Source organism: Heterodontus francisci, unplaced genomic scaffold, assembly GCF_036365525.1.
Source record: "Heterodontus francisci isolate sHetFra1 unplaced genomic scaffold, sHetFra1.hap1 HAP1_SCAFFOLD_674, whole genome shotgun sequence".
In the NCBI taxonomy this organism is placed as follows: domain Eukaryota; kingdom Metazoa; phylum Chordata; class Chondrichthyes; order Heterodontiformes; family Heterodontidae; genus Heterodontus; species Heterodontus francisci.
The window spans coordinates 45,077-65,827 of NW_027141531.1; the positions used below are offsets into that span (position 1 = coordinate 45,077).

The window sequence follows — 20,751 nt, forward strand, 5'->3', positions numbered from 1 at the left end:
CCAGAACTGCACACAGTTCTCAAGTTGTGGCCTAACCAATGATTTATACAGTTCCAGCATAACCTCCCTGCTTTTGTATTCTACACTTGGGCTAATAAAGGAAAGGATTTCATATGCCTTCTTAACCACCTTATCGACCTGTCCTGCTACCTTCAGGGATCTCTGGACATTCACTCCAAGGTCCCTCACTTCCTCTACACTTCTCAGTATTTTCCCATTAATCATGTATTCCTTTGCCTTGTTTGACCTCCCCAAATGCATCACCTCACACTTCTCCAGGTTGCATTCCATTTTCCACTTTGCCACAGGTTGAGAGAGCAGTTAATAAAGCATTCGGTATCCTGGGCTTTATTAATATGGGCATAGAGTACAAGAGCAAGGAAGTTATGTCGAACTTGTATAAGACACTAGTTCGGCCTCAGCTGGAGTATTGCGTCCAATTCTGGGCACCGCACTTGAGGAAAGACGTGAGGGCATTGGAGAGAGTGCAGAAGAGATTCACGAAAATGGTTCCAGGGATGAGGAATTTCAGTTATGAAGATAGATTGGAGAAGTTAGGACTGTTTTCCTTGGAGAAGAGAAGGCTGAGAGGTGATTTGATAGAGGTATTCAAAATCATGAGTGGTCTGGACAGAGTAGATAGAGAGAAACTGTTCCCACTCGTGAAAGGATCGAGAACGAGAGGGCACAGATTTTAAGTATTTGGTAAGAGGAGCAAAAGTGATACGAGGAAAAACTTTTTCACACAGCAAGTGGTTAAGGTCTAGAATGTGCTGCCTGAGAACGTGGTGGAGGCAGGTTCAATTGAAGCATTCAAAAGGGAATTAGGCAGTTATATGAAAAGGAAGAATGTGCAGGGTTACATGGAGAAGGCAGGGGAATGGAACTGGGGGAGTTGCTCTTTCAGAGAGCCAGTGTGGACACGATGGACTGAATGGCCTCCTTCTGCACTGTAACAATTCTGTATTTCAGTTACTGCAACATCTGGGGATTGATCCCACTCCAAGTCACTGTGCATCATCTGGAGGATCTCAAATCACAAAGATCTCTGTGATCTGCACAGTCACTATGGACACCCTGGAGTGTTTGATGGGGACAATGTAGAGGGAGCTTTACTCTGTATCTAACCTGTTTTTTTCCCTTTATGTCAAGGGTGACTTTATTCCACAGGCCCCCCTTATATACATTTCATAAAATAGCTTTATTAAAATCCAATAAATAAAACAAAAACTCAAATTAAAGTGTCATTCTCGGCATCAATAATGCTCTGCAGTCCCAGCGGTGCCCACTGGTCGCGGAAGGCCTCAAGCGAACCGGCAGACACTGCATACTCCTTCTCCAGGGATACCTGAGCGTGAACGTAACTGTGGAAGAGGGGCAGGCAATGAGGGCGGATGGACCCCCTGACGGCCTGCAGCCTGGACCTGTGAATTGCCACTTTGGCCAGGCCCAGGAGCAGACCGACGAGGAGATCCTCATCATGGCCCATACCCCTCCGCACCGGGTGCCCAAAGATCAGGAGCTTGGGGCTGAAGTGCAACCAAAACTTGAGGAGCAGCCTCGCACACTCCATATAAACATGGAACACAGACTCACCCAGGCTGCAGAAATTACAGGCGGCCTGGGAGTCCGTGAACCTGCTTGAAAGTCTATTGCATGGGACTACCCTGTGCAACACCCTCCACCCCAGGTCCCCGATGTAAAGGGGGAGGACTCCCGTGTAGAGAGACCTCCACCGGGGTTTCACCTCGCCGCCAGATGGCAACACGGACCTCCACGGAGAGGTCGGCCGGCTGACATGAGCGAGGAAGTGGAGAGTGTGCAGGAGCGGTCCGTACAGGAAATCCCTCCGTGCCGTATGGAATGGCACGGAGGGCATTTCAAGAGGCGGCTCAGGTTGTGTGGGACCGGCTTCTGAGGATGGTTTCGGGGCCTGGGTCCAATGAGCAGTTCTGGCCGAGCAGGGCTCAGCTCAGCCAGGAGCGCTCTGCGTTCCCAGACCCCCTTGTCACCCACAGTGAGAGCGTCCCTGGGGCTTCGGCTACTCCACCGCCCGTCAGTCCGTCCCCAGAGCCGGTTGCCCAGACAGCTAAGGCGCTGTCCTGCTCTGGGGGGGGAAGCGCCTTGACTGGAGGCAACCATGTTCCAGACTCTGGATAGATCCCGGTAAAAGATAGGCAACTCCCTAAGAGCAGTGTGGCTAACGTACTCCGCCGGGAGCTGCGTGTCGTCTTGAAGGCAGTGTCCTGGCGCAAATCTCTGTAGGGTCCGAAGGCGGAGAGTCACAGCCTGGGTGTGGACGCACACCAGCGGCTGGCTGCCCTCCTCAATCGGGAGACTCAGGACCACGGCAGAGATCATTTCTCCCAATTGATCCTCGTGGAGGACATGGCAGAAAAGGTCTGCTGGCACTCGCGCATCCTCCACAAGTCAACGGGATCTGTGACCGTGGGAGCACGTCATCGGTATAAGCCAAGAGGACTACACGCATGCCCGGCCCACGCAGAGCCAAACCCATCAAGCTTCTGCGAAGCAGGCACAGGATTGGCTCCACGCAGATGGTATACCATTGGCTGGACATGGGGCATCCCTGATGCACTGCTCTCCCAAAGTGAAGGGGCGCTGTCAAGGAACCGTTAACTTTGACTGGACACTCTGCGGCGGCGTATAAAAGTCGGACCTGGACCACAAAATGCGGCCCGAATCCGAATGCGCGCAGAGTCCCGAAAAGATATTCGTGATCCACCCAGTCGAACGCCTTCTCCTGATCGAGAGACAGAAAGGCCACCGACAGACCAGTCCGCTGGGAAAGGTGGATCAGTTCCTGGACTAGGTGGATGTTGTCCTGGATGGACCGACCCGGGACCGTGTAGGACTGGTCGGGGTGGATCATGTGGGCCAGAGCCCAAGCAGATAGACATAGTCCGGGCAAAGATCTTATACTCTGTGCTGAGGAGGGAGACCGTACACCAATTCTTAAGCAGGCGGAGATCGCCCCTCTTTGGCAGCAGGATGATGACTGCTCTGCGCTAGGAAAGGAGCACTTCCCCGGTCGCCAGGCTTTCCCCCAGGACCCGTGTGTACATTTCCCCCAGGACGTCCCAGAACGCCCAGAGGAATTCCACAGCCAGCCCGTCCAGCCCCGGGGATTTGCCCCTCGATAGCTGGCAGAGGGCGCCGGTCAGCTTCGCCAATGTGAGCGGAGCCTCCAGTCCTTCGGCGCCCTCCAGGCTGACTTTTGGAAGGTCCTCCCACAAAACTCTGCGCGCGTCATCGCTGGACGGATCCGGAGAGAACAACGCACTGTAATAGGTACAGACCAAAAGGCCCATTCCCTCTCGATCCGTGACAGAGGATCCGGCGTCAGTCAGCATCTTGATGAGCTGCTTACGGACCCCCTGCCATTTTTCTAGCGAGTAGAAGAAGGGTGAGGCGAAATCTTCCAGGATCTGGATCCGCGGCCTCTGCATGCGCCTCGGGACCCTATGAGCTGCAGGTCCCCCAGCGTGCCCTTCTCCTCTTTGTATGCCTGCCACAGGGCCGGGTCCGCGACGGCATGACCGAGGCGGGATTCCAAGTCGAGCACCTCCCTCTCCAGGTGCCCGACTTCGGCTTCCCACCTCTTGGTCAACCCCTTAGCGTACTCCTGACAGAAGACACGGATGTGAGTCTTGCCCACATCTCATCATAGCTTCAAGCAGGGGAAGCCCCCCTGCTTCCTTCTCCAGTCGGCCCAGCATCGACGGAACGAGTCCCAGAATTGCTTGTTCTCCAGTGAACTCTGTCCACACCAAGTGGTGGTCCGAATACAGCACCAGCCGCATGGAGGCCACCAAGACATGGGAGACGTAAGCCAGCGAAAAGTAGAGGCTGTCGATTCGAGACCCTCCTCCTCCAGACCTCCATGTGATGGCGCTGGAGTCGGGATGGAGATTCTGCCAGATGTCCACCAAGTTGAGGGAGCTGATCAGTTCCCTCAACTTCTCCAGTTCCCTCAACTTCTCCACCGACGCTTGGCCGCGCTGGGGACTGGAGCGACCTCTCACCTCGTGTGTACAGTTAAAATCCCTGCCCAAGGATGATGCACTCGCCACTATCGATACAGCTCAAGAGAGCGGACGCTTCTTTAAAGAAGCACGCTTGGAACGCACCAGGCTGGGCACGTATATGTTCACAAAGTGGAGAGGCACACTACTCGGGCGAATGGCGAGGGCAAGTGGCCCGGCACAAGCTCCTTGACCGCCAAGATCTCCAGCTGAAAAGTCGGGGCCAACAAGATAGCCATCCCACTAGAAATAGGGGTGAGGTGACTAATGTAGACCCCACCCTGCCACTCCAGGAGCCAGGTGGCTTCATCTCCCGGAATGGTGTGGATTTCCTGCGGAAAGCTCACCGCAAAGCTCCCTTCCCTGAGGACTGAGAGATTGTGAAACACCTGCTGGTGTTGATGTTGAGGCTGGCAATGGATATCTTCATGTCAAAGGTACTTAGAAACCTGTCACCAACACCTTACTGTGAGGACGGAGCGGAAGTGCAGCTCGCCTTCCACTCCTCCAGCAACTCGGAGAGGAATGCTTTAAACCGGCCCCTCTCAACCAGTTTCACGCCCTCTCCCTTCCCACCCTTCTTGAGGGCGGCACGGACAGACTGAATAATCAGCGCCAAACTTGACCACTGGCCGAGGGCCAGCTGGACTTTATTGCGGCAACCCCTGCTTGCTGTGAGGAAGTCCCGGAGTTCCGTTGTTTGGATGAGAGGAGACTCAGTGGGAGGCATGAGGGAGTCCACCGCCTCACTGGTGATGGATTCAAGATCATCCTCCGTGCCCCACACCGAATCCCCATACTCCTCGAGGTCGTCACCGCCAGCGACCGACACACCCGACACACACATTGGGGCGACCGTCCTGGCCACTCCAGCTGGCCCCGTCTCTGTCACGATCCCACCCCCAGGATCGATGGCGGAGGAGTCCTCTCTGAGTTCAACTATTGGGCTGGAGCCTATGGGTGCCAGCAGTCCAGGATCCCCGCCCCCACCTCCGTCCTCAGGCCAGTGAGCGGTCAAAGGGAAATGGTAGTTCCCGACTCTGGAAATCTAGCTGCAGCTGGGACTGGAGGCAGAGAGAGGAGGCCACCTCCCACTACGCCAGCACCCATAGACCCATCAGACAGGGAATTACACAGATTGGCCTCTGGGTTGGTACGTCCTGGGCAGCAGCACCAGGATGTTGGGAGGGCTGGCCCTCACAGATCTCGCCCCCAACCAGGAACCCCGACCCATTGGCCAAAGGAATGATTTCTCCCTTAGGGTCCACGGGCCCCCCACCATAGGTGGGTGCCCTTCCTCGGGACTTCTCAAAGCTACAGGGGCGTCTCTTTCCCCCCCCCTCCACCCCGAGGGACAGAGCCTAGGGCTTTCGGCCCTCGTGCTGCAGCTCATGGCTCTCTTCAGAGGAGGGACGTCTCCTCCTCTTATTGTGGGAGGAGCGCAGAGGCTCAGAGACCTCCATCTCAGTCGAGCCTTCTGCTTCTCCATCCACACACCCACTGCCCAGATATCTGGGGCCTCAGCTCAGTTGCAGGGCAGGTGGGCTCCCCTGGATCAGCCGTAAGGCCAAGCTCAGGCTTAGGACTTTTTTTCCGTATCCAGGGGGCGCGCTTTTGGGTGTTCTGCTTTGCGTCGCGCCTTCCTTCCACCCGGACGGGTCTTCCCCCCCCCCCCCTACCCACCGGAGGCCGTGAAAACCATGGCCTCTGGAATTGGCTGAGCAGCAGTTGTTGCAGGTGTTGGGGGAGGTGCAGCGGCATCACCCTGGGCCACCGAGATGGAGTTGGCGACCCGGAGGTTGGGGCAGCTCTTACGAGCATGCCCCATCCTCTTACAAGCATGGCACTGCACCCTGTCCGATGTCCAGAAGACGCGGTATTCAAGTTGGCCTTCCGTAACGTCCTCACGCTCCAGCTGCATAAAGAACTGGTGGCGGGCGGAAGGAGTACACATGCTGGAGGTTGTTCTCCTGAAGACCGAGTGGAACTGGGGTGAGCCCTGTTTTTACCTCCCCCAGATGGTGCAGGTGAGGGAGGAGGAGCTCTCCAGGAACAAAGGGTGGGATATTGGACAGAATGACCCACTGCGCAGTTGGCTACAGGGGTCCACTGGCAGAAAGGTCCCACCCACAGTGAGCCCCTTGCTCAGGGCCAGGGACACCGCCCGCTCGGTCTTCAGGAAAAACACTGCCTTCCCACACATTTTAGAGGCAGCAACAATGGCCGAGGGGCTGACAACTTCAGCCATTGCTTTTACGCATGCCTCTAATGACATATTGGATGGGTGTAGCTCTTGACCCAATGCTTTGATGTTAACAGCAAAAATGCTGATGGGTCAACAGGTGCAGCGGCAGCAGCCACAGCAGTATATGTGCAAGAAGGCCCCGCTACTGGCGAAGAGGGGCTTGCCATGGAGTCAAAGAGTCACACCCACCCCTAACAAATAAAGCAAACAACAGTTTTGTTTTTAAGAATTTAACCGATATGATAGCGGGGAGTTGTGGTGTGAGTAGAGGAGGATGGGGTGGAAAGGAAAAAGCAAAGGTAGAGGAGAGGATAGGTAGCTGAGTGGTGAAAGGGAAAGAAAGGCTGCAAGGATGTTTCTCTTAAATTGGTGTTTGGAGTACCTTACTGCAGAGAATACAAAGTCCAGTCTTCAGGTCAGGGGAGGGTTCTTGGCCTGGGTTGGCTGGAGCCGCCCATTTCTTTCCACTTTCTGCTGTGGTTACAAAGAGTTTCTTCACCCGGGTGACCTCTCCAAAATAACTCACAGGTCCATTACTCCAATAGATAGAGTCATAGAATCATAGAGTTATACAGCACAGAAACAGACCCTTCGGCCCATCGTATCTGTGCTGGCCATCAAGCACCTAACTATTCTAATCCCATTTTCCAGCACTTGGCCCGTAGCCTTGCATGCTATGGTGTTTCAAGTGCTCATCTAAATACTTCTTAAATGTTTATTTTTATTTTTTAAAAAATTTATTTTAGAGATACAGCACTGGAACAGGCCCTTCGGCCCACCGAGTCTGTGCCGACCAACAACCACCCATTTATACTAATCCTACAGTAATCCCATATTCCCTAACACCTACCTACACTAGGGGCAATTTACAACGGCCAATTTACCTATCACCTGCAAGTCTTTGGCGGTGGGAGGAAACCGGAGCACTGGGCGAAAACCCACGCGGTCACAGGGAGAACTTGCAAACTCAGCACAGGCAGTACCCAGAATCGAACCCGGGTCCCTGGAGCTGTGAGGCTGCGGTGCTAACCACCTCTTCAGACAGTGTGTTCCAGACTCCAACCACCCTCTGGGTGAAAAAACTTTTCCTCAAATCCCCTCTAAACCTCCTGCCCCTTACCTCAAATATATGCCCCCTTGTTATTGACCCGTCCTCTAAGGGAAAAGGTTTCTTCGTATCTAACCTATCAATGCCCCTCATAATTTTGTATACCTCAATCATGTCCCCCCTCAGCCTTCACTGCTCTAAGGAAAACAACCCTAGCCTTTTCAGTCTGTTTTCATAGCTGAATTGCTCCAGCCCAGGCAACATCCTGGTGAATCTCCTCTGCACCCTCTCCAGTGCAATCACATCCTTCCTATAGTGTGGTGCCCAGAACTGTACACAGTACTCCAACTGTGGCCTAATTGGCGTTTTATACAGCTCCATCATAACCTCCTTGCTCTTATATTCTATGCCTCGGCTAGTAAAGGCAAGTATCCCATATGCCTTCCTAACCGCCTTATCTACCTGTGCTGCTGCCTTCAGTGATCTATGGACAAGTACACCAAGGTCCCTCTGACTTTCTGTACTTCCTAGGGTCCCACCATCCATTGTACATTCCCTTGCCTTGTTAGTCCTCCCAAAATGCATCACCTCACACTTCTCAGGATTAAATTCCATTTCCCGCTGCTCTGCCCATCTTACCAGCCCATCTATACCGTCCTGTAATCAAAGGCTTTCCTCCTCATTATTTACGACACCACCAATTTTCGTGTCATCTGTAAACTTACTGATCATACCTCCTATATTCATGTCTAAATCATTTATGTACACTTCAAGCAGCAAGGGTCCCAGCACCGATCCCTGCGGTACACCACTGGTCACAGGCTTCCAATTGCAAAAACAACCCTCGACCATCACCCTCTGCCTCCTGCCACTAAGCCAGTTTTGGATCCAATTTGCTAAATTGCCTTGGATCCCATGGGCTCTTACCTTCTTAACCAATCTCCCATGCGGGACCTTATCAAAAGCCTTACTGAAGTCCATGTAGACTACATCAACTGCTTTACCCTCATCTACACATCCAGTCACCGCCTCGTAAAATTCAATCAAGTTAGTTAGACACGACAAAGCCGTGCTGACTATCCCTGATTAATCCCTGCCTCTCCAAGTGGAGATTAATCCTGTCCCTCAGAATTTTTTCCAATAGTTTCCCAACCACTGATGTTAGACTCACTGGCCTGTAATTACCTGGTTTATCCCTGCTTCCTTTCTTGAACAATGGTGCCACATTCGCTGTCCTCCAGTCCTCTGGTACCTCTCCTGTGGCCAGAGAGGATTTGAAAATTTGTGTCAGAGCCCCTGCTATCTCCTCCCTTGCCTCACATAACAGCCTGGGATACGTCTCATCCGATAGAATGATAGAATCAGTTCAACACTTATGTTGTAGTTCTCTGTTCCCACTAGCGTGTACAGGTGCAGCTGCTTCAGCTGATTGCACACAGGAAGTGCTCCACAAACTGCCCAGCCAATCCCATTTTTTTTTCTTTTTTTTTCTAACCCTGTCCTGTACCTGCCCTGGGAGTGTTTGATGGGACAGTGTCGAGGGAGCATATAATTGCATAAAGATGGGAGGCAGGTCAGAAGATTGGACCGAATATAAAAAACAGCCAAGAATGACTAAAAGATTAATAAGGAGGGAAAAATTAGAGTACGAAAGTAAGCTAGCTAAAAGTACAAAAACAGATGGTAAGAGTTTCTATAAATATTTTAAAAAGTTAACAAAGTGAGTGTTGGTCCTATAGAAAATGAGTCTGGGGAATTAATAAGGGAAAATAAGGAGATGGCAGGTGAATTGAACAGGTATTTTGTATCGGTCTTCACTACTGAGGATACAAGTAACATCCCAGAATTAGCTGTAAATCAGGAAATGGAAGGAAGCGAGGAACTCAAGAAAATTACAATCACCCGGGAAGTGGTATTGAACAAATTGTTGGAGCTGCGGGCTGACAAGTCCCTGGGTCCTAATGGACTTCATCCTAGGGTGTTAAAAGAAGTGGCTAGTGAGATAGTTGATGCGTTGGCTTTAAATTTCCCAAATTCCTTAGATGAAGCGAAGGTTCCATTAGATTGGAAAATAGCAAATGTAACTCCTTTATTCTGTTACGGTCAGGTGAGAAGGGGTTGAAGGGCTTCCCTCTTTTCCCTCTCTGTTTGACAACAACAGGTTTAATTCTTTCTTAAAGTGGATGCACTAAGTAATCGGACAGGTTTTCTTGAGTTAACAAAAATCGGTTAACTTTATTGTACCTAAACCAAACTGATAAAAATAATAAACAGCGCACCAAATGTCACACACACACTGTCTGCAGATTTATACATACAAATAGGTTACAGAGTGGGGAAATGTAGATTGGTTGAGTTAGAGTCCATGGAAAAAAAGCAGTATACAGTCTGTGGCATTTGGTGATTCGGCTGACTTCTAGCTGAATTCAGTGGTCCTGAGGCTTTTAGTTTGAAGAAGTAGATGACTAGTTCAGTGGGTCTCTTGGAGACAGTGATGCGGATGATTTCCTCCAATGGGGTTTCTGATTGTAGTCGGAGTATGCAAAGGTGGTCGGTCAACAAGCAGGATTTGAAGCTTTCAAGCTGGAATGGAGAGAGAGAGACGGAGAGCCTCACTTGGGTCTGCACGTGTCAGAGTCTAGTTGCTTCTCCTCCCTCTGCTGCAGAAAGACACAAGCTTAAAAACCACAGATAGGGAGGGGCTTGTCACATGACAGTCACTCAGTGATTCAAGACATAGCAGTTAGCAGTATTTCTCTCTTGCTAAAGAGAACAAGTAGTTCCTTTAAACTTCCAGGGTCTTGGTTCTTGCTGGGATATAAGCAGATATTTTGTCTCCTTCCTCACAAGCATTGCAGTGTAGGATATAGTGTTGCAAATTAGGTGGCTATCCTAAGATGCCAGCAAAGTCATCTTTTTTAACTGTTCCTTTTAAATTTCTTCAAAAAAGTATAAATTCAGATCTCCAATCAGTGGATTAAAGAAAATTATCATTCAACAAAGCACATTAGAGTAACATTTCAAAAAGGGAGGGAGATAGAAAGCAGGAAATTACAGGCTAGTTAGCTTAACATCTGCCATAGGGAAAATGTTAGAAGCTATTGTTAAAGATGTTATAGAAGGACACTTCGGAAAATTCAGGGTAATCAGGCAGAGTCAACATGGTTTTGTGAAAGGGAAATCATGTATAACCAATTTATTGGAGTTCTTTGAAGAAGTAATATGTGCTGTGGATAAAGGGGAACACGTGGATGTACTGTACTTAGATTTCCAGAAGGCATTTGATAAGGTGCCACATGACAGGTTATTGCGGAAAATAAAAGCTCATGGTGCAGGGGTAACGTATTGGCATGGGGATAGAAAATTGGGTAGCTAACAGAAAACAGAGTAGGCATAAATGGGTCATTTTCTTGTTGGTAAGATGTAACGAGTGGTGTGCTACAGGGATTAGTGCTGGGGCCTCAACTTTTTACAATTTATATAAATGACTTGGGTGAAGGGACCGAAGGTATGGTTGCTAAATTTGCTGATGACACAAAGTTAGGTAGGAAAGTAAGTTGTGAAGAGGACCTAAGGAAGCTACGAAGGATATAGATAGGTTAAGTGAGTGGGCAAAGATCTGGTAAATGGAGTATCATGTGGGAAAGTGGGAAATTGTCCACTTTGGCAGGAAGAATAAAAAAGAAGCATATTATCTACATGGTGAGAGACTGCAGAGCTCTGAGATACAGAGGGATCTGGGTGTCTTAGTGCATGAATCGCGAAAGCTTAGTATGCGGGTATAGCACGTAATTAGGAAAGCTAATAGAATGTTATTGTTTATTGCGAGAGGAATTGAATACAAAAGTAGGGAGGTTATGCTTCAGTTACACAGGACGCTGATGAGACCACTGTGTACAGTATTGGTCTCCTTATTTAAGGAAGAATGTAAATGCGTCGGAAGCAGTTCAGAGAAGGTTTACTCGACTGATACCTAGAATGGATATATTGTCTTATGAGGAAAGATTGGACAGGTTAGGCTTGTATTGGCTGGAGTTCAGAAGAGTAGGAGGCGACTTGATTGAAACATATAAGATTCTGAGGGGTCTTGACAGGGTGGATGTGGAAAGGATGTTTCCTCTTGTGGGAGAATCTAGAACTAGGGATCACTGTTTAAAAATAAGGGGCCACCCATTTAAGACAGAGATGAGGAGAGTTTTTTTTCCCTCCAGAGGGTCGTGAGTCTTTGCAATTCTCTTCCTCAAAAGGAGGTGGAAGCAGAGTCTGAATATTTTTCAGGCAGAGGTAGATAGATTCTTGATAAGCAAGGGGGTGAAAGGTTATTGGGGGAAGGTGGAAATGTGGAGTTGAGGTTACAATCAGATCAGCCATGAACTTGTTGAATGATGGTGCAGACTCGAGGGGCCTCCTCCTGCTCCTAATTCGTAAGCTTGTATCTAACACGTGCTGTACCTGTCCTGGGAGTGATTGATGGGACAGTGTAGAGGGAGCTTTACTATGTATCTAACCCATTTTTTTTTTTAGAGGGAGCTTTACTCTGTATCTAACCCCGTTTTTTTTTTTTCTTGTTTGATGGGGACAGTGTAGAGGGAGCTTTACTCTGTATCTAACCCCCGTTTTTTTTTTTTCTTGTTTGATGGGGACAGTGTAGAGGGAGCTTTACTATGTATCTAACCCATTTTTTTTTTTAGAGGGAGCTTTACTCTGTATCTAACCCCCGTTTTTTTTTTTTCACAAGGTGACCTTTATACCCCAGGCCCCTTTTATATTTTTCACATCGAGGGGGCCTTTATCCCTCAGGCCCCCTTTATGTACATATTTACAGTTTTAAAATAACTTTATTAAAACAGATAAATAAACAAAAAACTCAAATTAAAATGCCATTCTCGGCGTCGACGATGCACTCCAGTCCCTGCGGTGCCCACCGGTCGCGGAAGGCCTCAAGCGTACCGGCGGACACCGCATGCTCCTTTTCCAGGGACACCCGGGCGCGAACGTAACCGCGGAAGAGGGGCAGGCAATCGGGGAGGACGGACCCCCCGACGGCCCGCAACCTGGACCTGTGAATTGCCACCTTGGCCAGGCCCAGGAGCAGACCGACGAGGAGATCCTCCTCCCGGCCCGAGCCCCTCCGCACCGGGTGCCCAAAGATCAGGAGCGTGGGACTGAAGTGCAGCCAGAATTTGAGGAGCAGCCCCTTCAGATACTCAAATAGGGGCTGCAACCTCGCACACTCCATATAAACGTGGAACACGGACTCGTCCAGGCCGCAGAAAGTACAGCTGGCCTGGGAGTCCGTGAACCTACTTAAAAGCCTATTGCACGGGACTGCTCTGTGCAGCACCCTCCACCCCAGGTCCCCGATGTAAAGGGGGAAGACTCCCGCGTAGAGAGACCTCCATCGGGGTTTCCCCTCGCCGCCAGATGGCAACGCGGACCGCCAGGGCGTGTCCGGCCGGCTGACGAGGGCGAGGAAGTGGAGAGTGTGCAGGAGCAGCCCGTACAGGAAACCCCTCCGCGCCGATTGGAATGGCACGGAGAGCATTTCCGAGAGGCGGCTCGGGTTGTGCGGGACCGGCTCCCGAGGAGGGTTTCGGGGCCTGGGTCCGATGAGCAGTTCTGGCCGAGCGGGAGTCAGCTCGGCCGGGATCGCTCCGCACTCCCGAGCCCCCTCGCCACCCGCAGTGAGGGGCGTCCCGGGGGTTTCGGCTACTCCTCCGCCCACCAGACCATCCCCGGAGTCGGCCGCCCGGAAAGCCGAGGCGCTCTCCTCCGCCGGCGGGGGAGCGCCCTGACTGGAGACGACCATGTTCCAGACTCGGAATAGATCCCGGTAAAAGACAGGCAACTCCCTCAGAGAGGCGCGGCTAACGGACTCCACCGGGAGCTGTGTGTCGTCTTGAAGGCAGTGACACTGGCGGAAAAAATACATCGCCAGCGCACACCGTCTGGGAGGACGCTCGACGTCCAGGTATCTCTGCAGGGTCCGAAGGCGGAGAGTCGCCGCCTGGGTGCGGACGCACACCAGTGACTGGCCGCCCTCCTCGATTGGGAGACTCAGGACCGCGGCAGAGACCCAGTGTTTCCTCTTGTCCCAGAAGAAATCGACGAGTTTCTTCTGGATCTTGGTGGCAAATACAGCGGGCGGGGCCAAAGTGACCAACCGGTACCACAGCATGGAGGCCACCAGTTGGTTTATGACCAACGCTCAGCCCCTGTAGGAAAGCACTCCGAGCAGTCCTGTCCAGCGCCCCAGCCGAGCGGTGACTTTCGCCTCCAACTCCTGCCAGTTTGCCGGCCAGGCTTCCTCAGCGGGGCTAAGGTGGACTCCCAGATAGAGGAGGTGCGCAGTGCGCCACGCAAAAGATGTCATCTCCTCCGGCAGGGAGTCCACCCGCCACTGACCCACCAGGAGTCCGGAACATTTCTCCCAATTGATCCTCGCGGAGGACGCGGCAGAAAAGTTCTGCTGGCAGTCGCGCATCCTCCGCAAGTCAACGGGATCTGTGACCGCGAGGAGCACGTCATCGGCGTAAGCCGAGAGGACGACCCGCATGGCCGGCTCGCGCAGAGCCAATCCTGTCAACCTCCTGCGAAGCAGGCACAGGAAGGGCTCCACGCAGATGGTATACAATTGGCTGGACATTTGGCATCCCTGGCGCACTCCTCTCCCAAAGCGAAGGGGCGCCGTCAAGGATCCGTTAACCTTGATTCGACACTCTGCGGCGGAGTATAAAAGTCGGACCCGGGCCACGAAAGGCGGCCAGAGTCTGAAAGCGCGCAAAGTCCCAAAAAGGTATTCGTGATCCACCCTGTCGAACGCCTTCTCCTGATCGAGGGAGAGAAAGGCGACCGACTGACCAGTCCTCTGGGAAAGGTGGATCAGGTCCCGGACCAGGTGGATGTTGTCTTGGATGGACCGGCCCGGGACCGTGTAGGACTGGTCGGGGTGGATCATGTGGGCCAGCACGGAGCCCAGGCGGGTAGACATAGCCCGGGCAAAGATCTTATAATCCGTGCTGAGGAGGGAGACTGGACGCCAGTTTTTAAGCAGGCGGAGATCGCCCCTCTTCGGCAGCAGGACGATGACTGCCCTGCGCCACGAGAGGGGCATCTCCCTGGTCGCCAGACTTTCCCCCAGGACCCACGTGTAATCGTCCCCCAGGATGTCCCAGAACGCCCTGAGGAACTCCACGGTCAACCCATCCAGCCCTGGGGATTTGCCCCTTGAGAGCTGGTGGAGGGCGCCAGTCAGCTCCGCCAACGTGAGCGGAGCCTCCAATCCTTCGGCGCACTCCGGGCTGACCTGCGGCAGGTCCTCCCACAAAACTCTGCGCGCATCCTCGCTGGACGGATCCGGAGAGAACAACGTACTGTAATAAGTACGGACCAGGAGGCCCATTCCCTCCGGATCCGTGATGGAGGATCCGTCGTCGGCCAGCAGCTCCATGAGCTGCTTACGGACCCCCAGCCATTTTTCCAGCGAGTAGAAGAAGGGTGAGGCGCGGTCCAAATCTTCCAGGATCTGGATCCGCGACCTCACGTACGCGCCCACAGCAGGCGGTGGTCCGTGCACGGCACCAGCCGCATGGAGGCCGCCGAGACGCGGGAGACGTCCTCCAGACCTCCACGTGAAGGCGCTGGAGTCGGGATGGAGTTTCTGCCAGACGTCCACCAAGTTAAGGGAGCTGATCAGTCCCCTCAACCTCTCCACCTACGCTTGGCCGCGCTGGGGACCGGAGCGATCCCCCACCTCGAGGGTGCAGTTAAAATCCCCCCCGAGGATGATGCACTCGCCGCTATCGATGGAGCTCAAGAGAGCAGACACTTCTTCAAAGAAGCGCGCTTGCAACGCGCCGGGCCTGGGCGCGTACACGTTCACAAAGTGGAGCGGCACGCTACCCAGGCGAACGGCGAGGTGGAGCAAGCGGCCCGGCACTAGCTCCTTGACCCCCAAGATCTTCGGCTGAAAAGTTGGGGCCAACAAGATAGTCACCCCACTAGAAATAGGGGTGAGGTGACTCATGTAGACCCCACCCTGCCACTTCAGGAGCCAGGTGGCTTCGTCTCCCGGAACAGTGTGGGTTTCCTGCAGAAAGCTCACTGCATATCTCCCTTCCCTAAGGACTGAGAGATTGTGAAATCTGCGGTGAGACCCTCTGCTGCCGTTGATGTTGAGGCTGGCTATGGTTATCTTCATGTCAAAGGTACTTAAAACCCGTCACCAACACCTCACTGTGAGGAGGGAGTGGAAGTGCACCTGGCCCTCCACTCCCCCAGCAACCCATTGAGGAACACATTAAAACGGCGCCTCTCAACCAGTTTCACGCCCGCGCGCTTGCCCGCTATCTTAAGGGCGGCACGGACGGACTGGATGATCAGCGCCAGATTCGACCAGCGGTCAAGGGCCAGCTGAACTTTATCGCGGCAGCCCCTGCAAACCGCGAGGAAATCCCGGAGTTCCGCCGTGGGGATGAGAGGAGATTCGGTGGGATGCATGAGGGACTCCACCACCTCACTGGCGATGGAATCAAGGTCATCCTCCGTGCCCCCCACCGAATCCCCATCTTCCTCCAGGTCGTAACCGCCAGCGGCCGACACATCCACCACACATTGTGGGGCGGACGTCCCGGCCGCGCCAGCTGAACCTGCCTCCGTCACAATCCCACCCCCAGGATCGATGGCGGAGGAGTCCTCTCTGGGTTCTATTGTGAAACTGGAGCCTGTGGGTACCAGCAGCCCAGGACCCCACTCCACCTCCGTCCCCAGGCCAATGAATGGTCCAGGGGAGACAGAAGTTCCCGACTCCGGAAATCCAGCCGGAGCCGAGACCGGAGGCAGAGAGCGGAGGCCATCTCCCGCTCCGCCAGCACCCACAGGCCCAGCAGATGGGGCAGCATTCTCGGTTAGAACCGGGTCGGGCGTCTCCTGGTTGGTGGTGGACTCCGGCTGGGAGGGTCGACCCTTTGGGGTCCCGCCCTCCCCTCTAATCAGGGCACCCGACCCAGTGGCAATGGCAGAATGGGCGGCGTCCCCAGGCTCCCCCACAACAAGCAGGGCTCCACTGGCTTCCCCGGGAGGGGCCACATGTACAGGTGTCTCCCCCTCCCCTCCATCCTGAGGAATAGGGAGCTCCTGCCCGGACTTTGTAGCCTTGGTGGTGGCGGTAGGGGAAACCTGGGGACCCGAGACAGGAGACAGCTCCCCTCCAACAGATGGACCATGCGCCTCAGGGCCCCGTATTACCTCTGTGGAGGGGTGCCTTCTCCTCTTTTTCCCAGTTGGGTGCGGAGGCTCAGAGACCTCCATGTCATCAGAGGCCTCCACCTCCGCACTCTCTTTTTTTTTTATTCACCCTGGGCCTGAGCCCAGCCCTGGGGCAAGTTGACTTCCCGAGATTGGGCTTTGTGCTGAGCTCAGACTTGGGTAGTGTCACGGTGTCCTGGGGACGCGCCTCTCGATGTTTATTTCTCCTCCGCGCCTTCCTTCCACTTGGACGGTCACCCCCCTCCCTGCCAGATGCTGTGAAAACCACAGCCTCCGGTACCGACTGAATGGTATCTGGTGGTGGTGTAGGGGGGGTGGGTGGAGGTGCAGCGTCGCCACCCTGGGCCGCCGAGTTGAAGTTGGCAGCCGGGAGGTTGGGGCAGTTCTTACGAACATGCCCCACCCCCTTACAGATATGGCACCGCACTCCGTCCAAGGTCCAGAAGACGCGGTAGGCCGTCCCCTGGAACTCTACATTAAATTGGCCCTCTGTAACCTCCTCCCGCGCCAGCTGCATGAATAACTGGCGGCGGAAGGAGTACACGTGTCGGAGGCTGTTCTCCCGAAGTCCGAGCGGGACTGGGGTGAGCCTCGTCTTTACCTCCCCCAGATGGTGCAGGTGGGGAAGGAGGAGCTCACCAGGGATGAAGGGCGGGACATTGGATAGAATGAGCCTTTGCGCAGTGGCCTCCAGGGGGTCCAGTGGCAGAAAGGTCCCGCCCACGGTGAGCCCCTTGCTCAGAGCCAGGGACACCGCCCGCTCGGTCTTCAGGAATAACACTGCCTTCCTGTACATTTTAGAGGCTGCAACAATGGCCGAAGGGCCGACAACCTCGGCCATTGCTTTCACGCATGCCTCTATAGTCATGTTCGGGTGGACGTAGCTCTTGACCCCATGCTTCGATGTTAATAAAGCAAACGGTGACGGGGCAACAGGTGCAGCTGCAGCAGCCGCAGCAGCATATGTACGGGAAGGCCCCGCCACCGGCGAAGGAGGGCTTGCCATGGGGTCTAAGAGCCACGTCCACCCCCAAGAAACAAAACAAATTTACACAATTGAAACAAAAAAAAAAGCAAACTTTAAACAAGGTGGAGTGGGAGTAGAGGAGGATGGGGTAGGATGGTAAAGGAAATGGGGAGGATAGGTGACTGAGGTGACTGAGTGGAGGAAGGGAGAGAAAGGCTGAAAAGGATGTTTGATCCAACTGCCAGTTGGAGCACCTTTACCACAATTAGTCCAAAACTGTTTGTTGTCTTCCAGTTGGGGGAGGCTTCTTCGCCCGGGATGGCTGGAGCTGCCCGGTACTCTCCTCTTCTGATTTTAACAAGGTCTTCACCCGGGCAACTCCAGCTGTCCCGAGCAGGCAGTTGGGGTGGGGAGGGAGCTCCCTGTGTGCAAGCACCAATACAGGGGCCCCCTAATGGATTTGGCAGCCCCACCCAAGTCTTCCGGCCTCTTCTCCCTCCCCCAAACAGTTCAAACTTAAGAGTTCTTCAGGTGCCCTGACATCCACCTCTCCAAAACAAGTGCAGCCTTCCTTGATGGTTTCTCTCCACTCTGTATTCACCTTTCTCCACTTTCTCCAATTACTCCAGTCTCCAGTCTGCAGTTGCTGCAGCACAGGTGCAGCTGCTCCCCCTGATTGCTGGCAGGAAGTGCTCCAAATTGCCCAGCCAATCCCAGTGCTGTACCTGTCCTGGGAGTGTTTGACGGGACAGTGTAGAGGGAGCTTTACTCTGTATCTAACCCCGTTTCTTTTTTAAAGACAATTCATTATTAGCCGTTTATTGTTCCATTTTGTCAAAAAAAGTCGTGTAATTGTCCGCAACCAGTTATTTAGATAGAGGCTTCAGTTGGCATCAGTTTTGTAGATCTGTTATCGTAATCGTCTTGCTTCACGCTCAGACTCCAAAAGTGTGAGCACATCTCCCTCACGGACTGGTCCTTTCACGTTTCGAATGATGGAACGTTTGCTGTCATCCATAAATTCTACACGGACCTGAGTACACTGTCCCTGGGAACCAGTCCTTCCAAGAACTTTGGTAACCCGCGCCAGTTTGACGGTCTGCGCTCGCGGACCTTCCATGATGGCGGCGGCGCTGGTGCTGTACCTGTCCTGGGAGTGTTTGACGGGACAGTGTAGAGGGAGCTTTACTCTGTATCTAACCCCCGTGCTGTACTTGCTTTGGAGTGTTTGGGACATTGCTCAGTTTGGTGCTCTGAGACCTACGGCTGGTGGGGTTGAGCTCGAGAATGCTGAATTTTCACATCCCTCTCTAACTGGGGTACCGTGGGCATTTGGCAAATCCAACTGTTTCTCTGTCTGATCCCAGCTCTGTGTTTGCTGATGTTTTGCAGTGAGGAAGAGAAGTAAGAATGGCGCAGGCAGGGGCAGTGGGCAGCAGCCGTGCTCAAGAGTGTCCAGGGTGTCCGAGCAGACCCAGCTGGTGACTGAACATCACTACCCTATGTCGGAGAAGTTCAAAGGTCATGGGGAGAGGCCGAAATCGCCTCTGAGGATGAGGTCCATGAACATCCCCGATGCCCAGTCAGAGCTAGACCCCAGCTCACGGGAGCTGGGCCAGTGCAGAACCACAGTGGGTGGCAAGGAGCCACGAGTGGAACGGAGAGAAACCAGTACGGGGTCACAGCACATAGTCGTTAAGTCTCTTGCATTGGAAGAGCAGAGACATCTGAAAACCGGTAAGTGAGCTGGAGAATAAGAGTGAATGTAAAATGGGCAGGAAACTGCCAGGCTTCAAACATTTCAGAATACATTAGGTAGGAAAGGGTGGTGAAGGGAACTGGTAACAGGGTAGGCAGATAGGATGAGGACTCCTGCTCACTTGGAGGCTAAATACCATCAAGGACTGGGTGGGCTGAACAGCCTGTGTCAGTTTTGAGATTTTCATGTAATTTAAAAGCTAGCCTGGGTTTATTCTCTCGTCATTATTAGCAAGGGTCCCAGAACTTCCATTTGCTGTATGTTGTCTGTTTCTGTTTGCCAATACCAGTCAAGGTGAGCGATAGAGGTTTACAGCACTGAAGAAGACCATTTGGCCAATTATGTCTGTTAGCTCGTGGCTGGAGCAATCCCAAACTAATCCCACTGCTCCACTGTCTCCCCACAGTCCTGTATCAATCCCAAACTAATCCCACTGCTCCACTGTCTCCCCACAGTCCTGTATCAATCCCAAACTAATCCCACTGCCCACTGTCTCCCCATAGTCCTGTATCAATCCCAAATTAATCCCACTGCCCCACCCGCTCCCCATAGTCCTGTATCAATCCCAAATTAATCCCATTGCCCACTGTCTCCCCATAGTCCTGTATCAATCCCAAACTAATCCCACTGCTCCACTGTCTCCCCACAGTCCTGTATCAATCCCAAACTAATCCCACTGCTCCACTGTCTCCCCATAGTCCTGTATCAATCCCAAATTAATCCCATTGCCCACTGTCTCCCCATAGTCCTGTATCAATCCCAAACTAATCCCACTGCTCCACTGTCTTCCCACAGTCCTGTATCAATCCCAAACTAATCCCACTGCTCCACTGTCTCCCCATAGTCCTGTATCAATCCCAAACTAATCCCACTGCTCCACTGTCTCCCCACAGTCCTGTATCAATCCCAAACTAATCCCACTGCTCCACTGTCTCCCCACAGTCCTGTATCAATCCCAAACTAATCCCACTGCTCCACTGTCTCCCCATAGTCCTGTATCAATCCCAAACTAATCCCACTGCTCCACTGTCTCCCCATAGTCCTGTATCAATCCCAAACTAATCCCACTGCCCCACTGAATCCCCATAGTCCTGTATCAATCCCAAATTAATCCCACTGCCCCACTGTCTCCCCATAGTCCTGTATCAATCCCAAATTAATCCCACTGCCCCACTGTCTCCCCATAGTCCTGTATCAATCCCAAACTAATCCCACTGCCCCACTGTCTCCCCATAGTCCTGTATCAATCCCAAACTAATCCCACTGCCCCACTGTCTCCCCATAGTCCTGTATCAATCCCAAATTAATCCCACTGCCCCACTGAATCCCCATAGTCCTGTATCAATCCCAAATTAATCCCACTGTCTCCCCATAGTCCTGTATCAATCCCAAATTAATCCCACTGCCCCACTGTCTCCC

At 53.0% G+C, this 20,751-nt stretch overlaps 1 protein-coding gene and 1 pseudogene across 1 annotated transcript in view; one reads left to right on the plus strand and one right to left on the minus strand.

Moving 5' to 3' along the window:
- Positions 1 to 20,751, plus strand: part of LOC137363991 (suppressor APC domain-containing protein 2-like) — a 52,581-nt gene that overhangs the window by 5,464 nt on the left and 26,366 nt on the right. Inside the window, exon 2 of the mRNA XM_068027487.1 lies at positions 18,966 to 19,310. Within this exon, the coding sequence (XP_067883588.1) occupies positions 18,966 to 19,310 (345 nt within the window). The remainder of the gene's footprint in view (positions 1 to 18,965; positions 19,311 to 20,751) is intronic.
- On the minus strand, positions 18,377 to 18,704 carry LOC137363992 (small ribosomal subunit protein eS28 pseudogene; annotated as a pseudogene).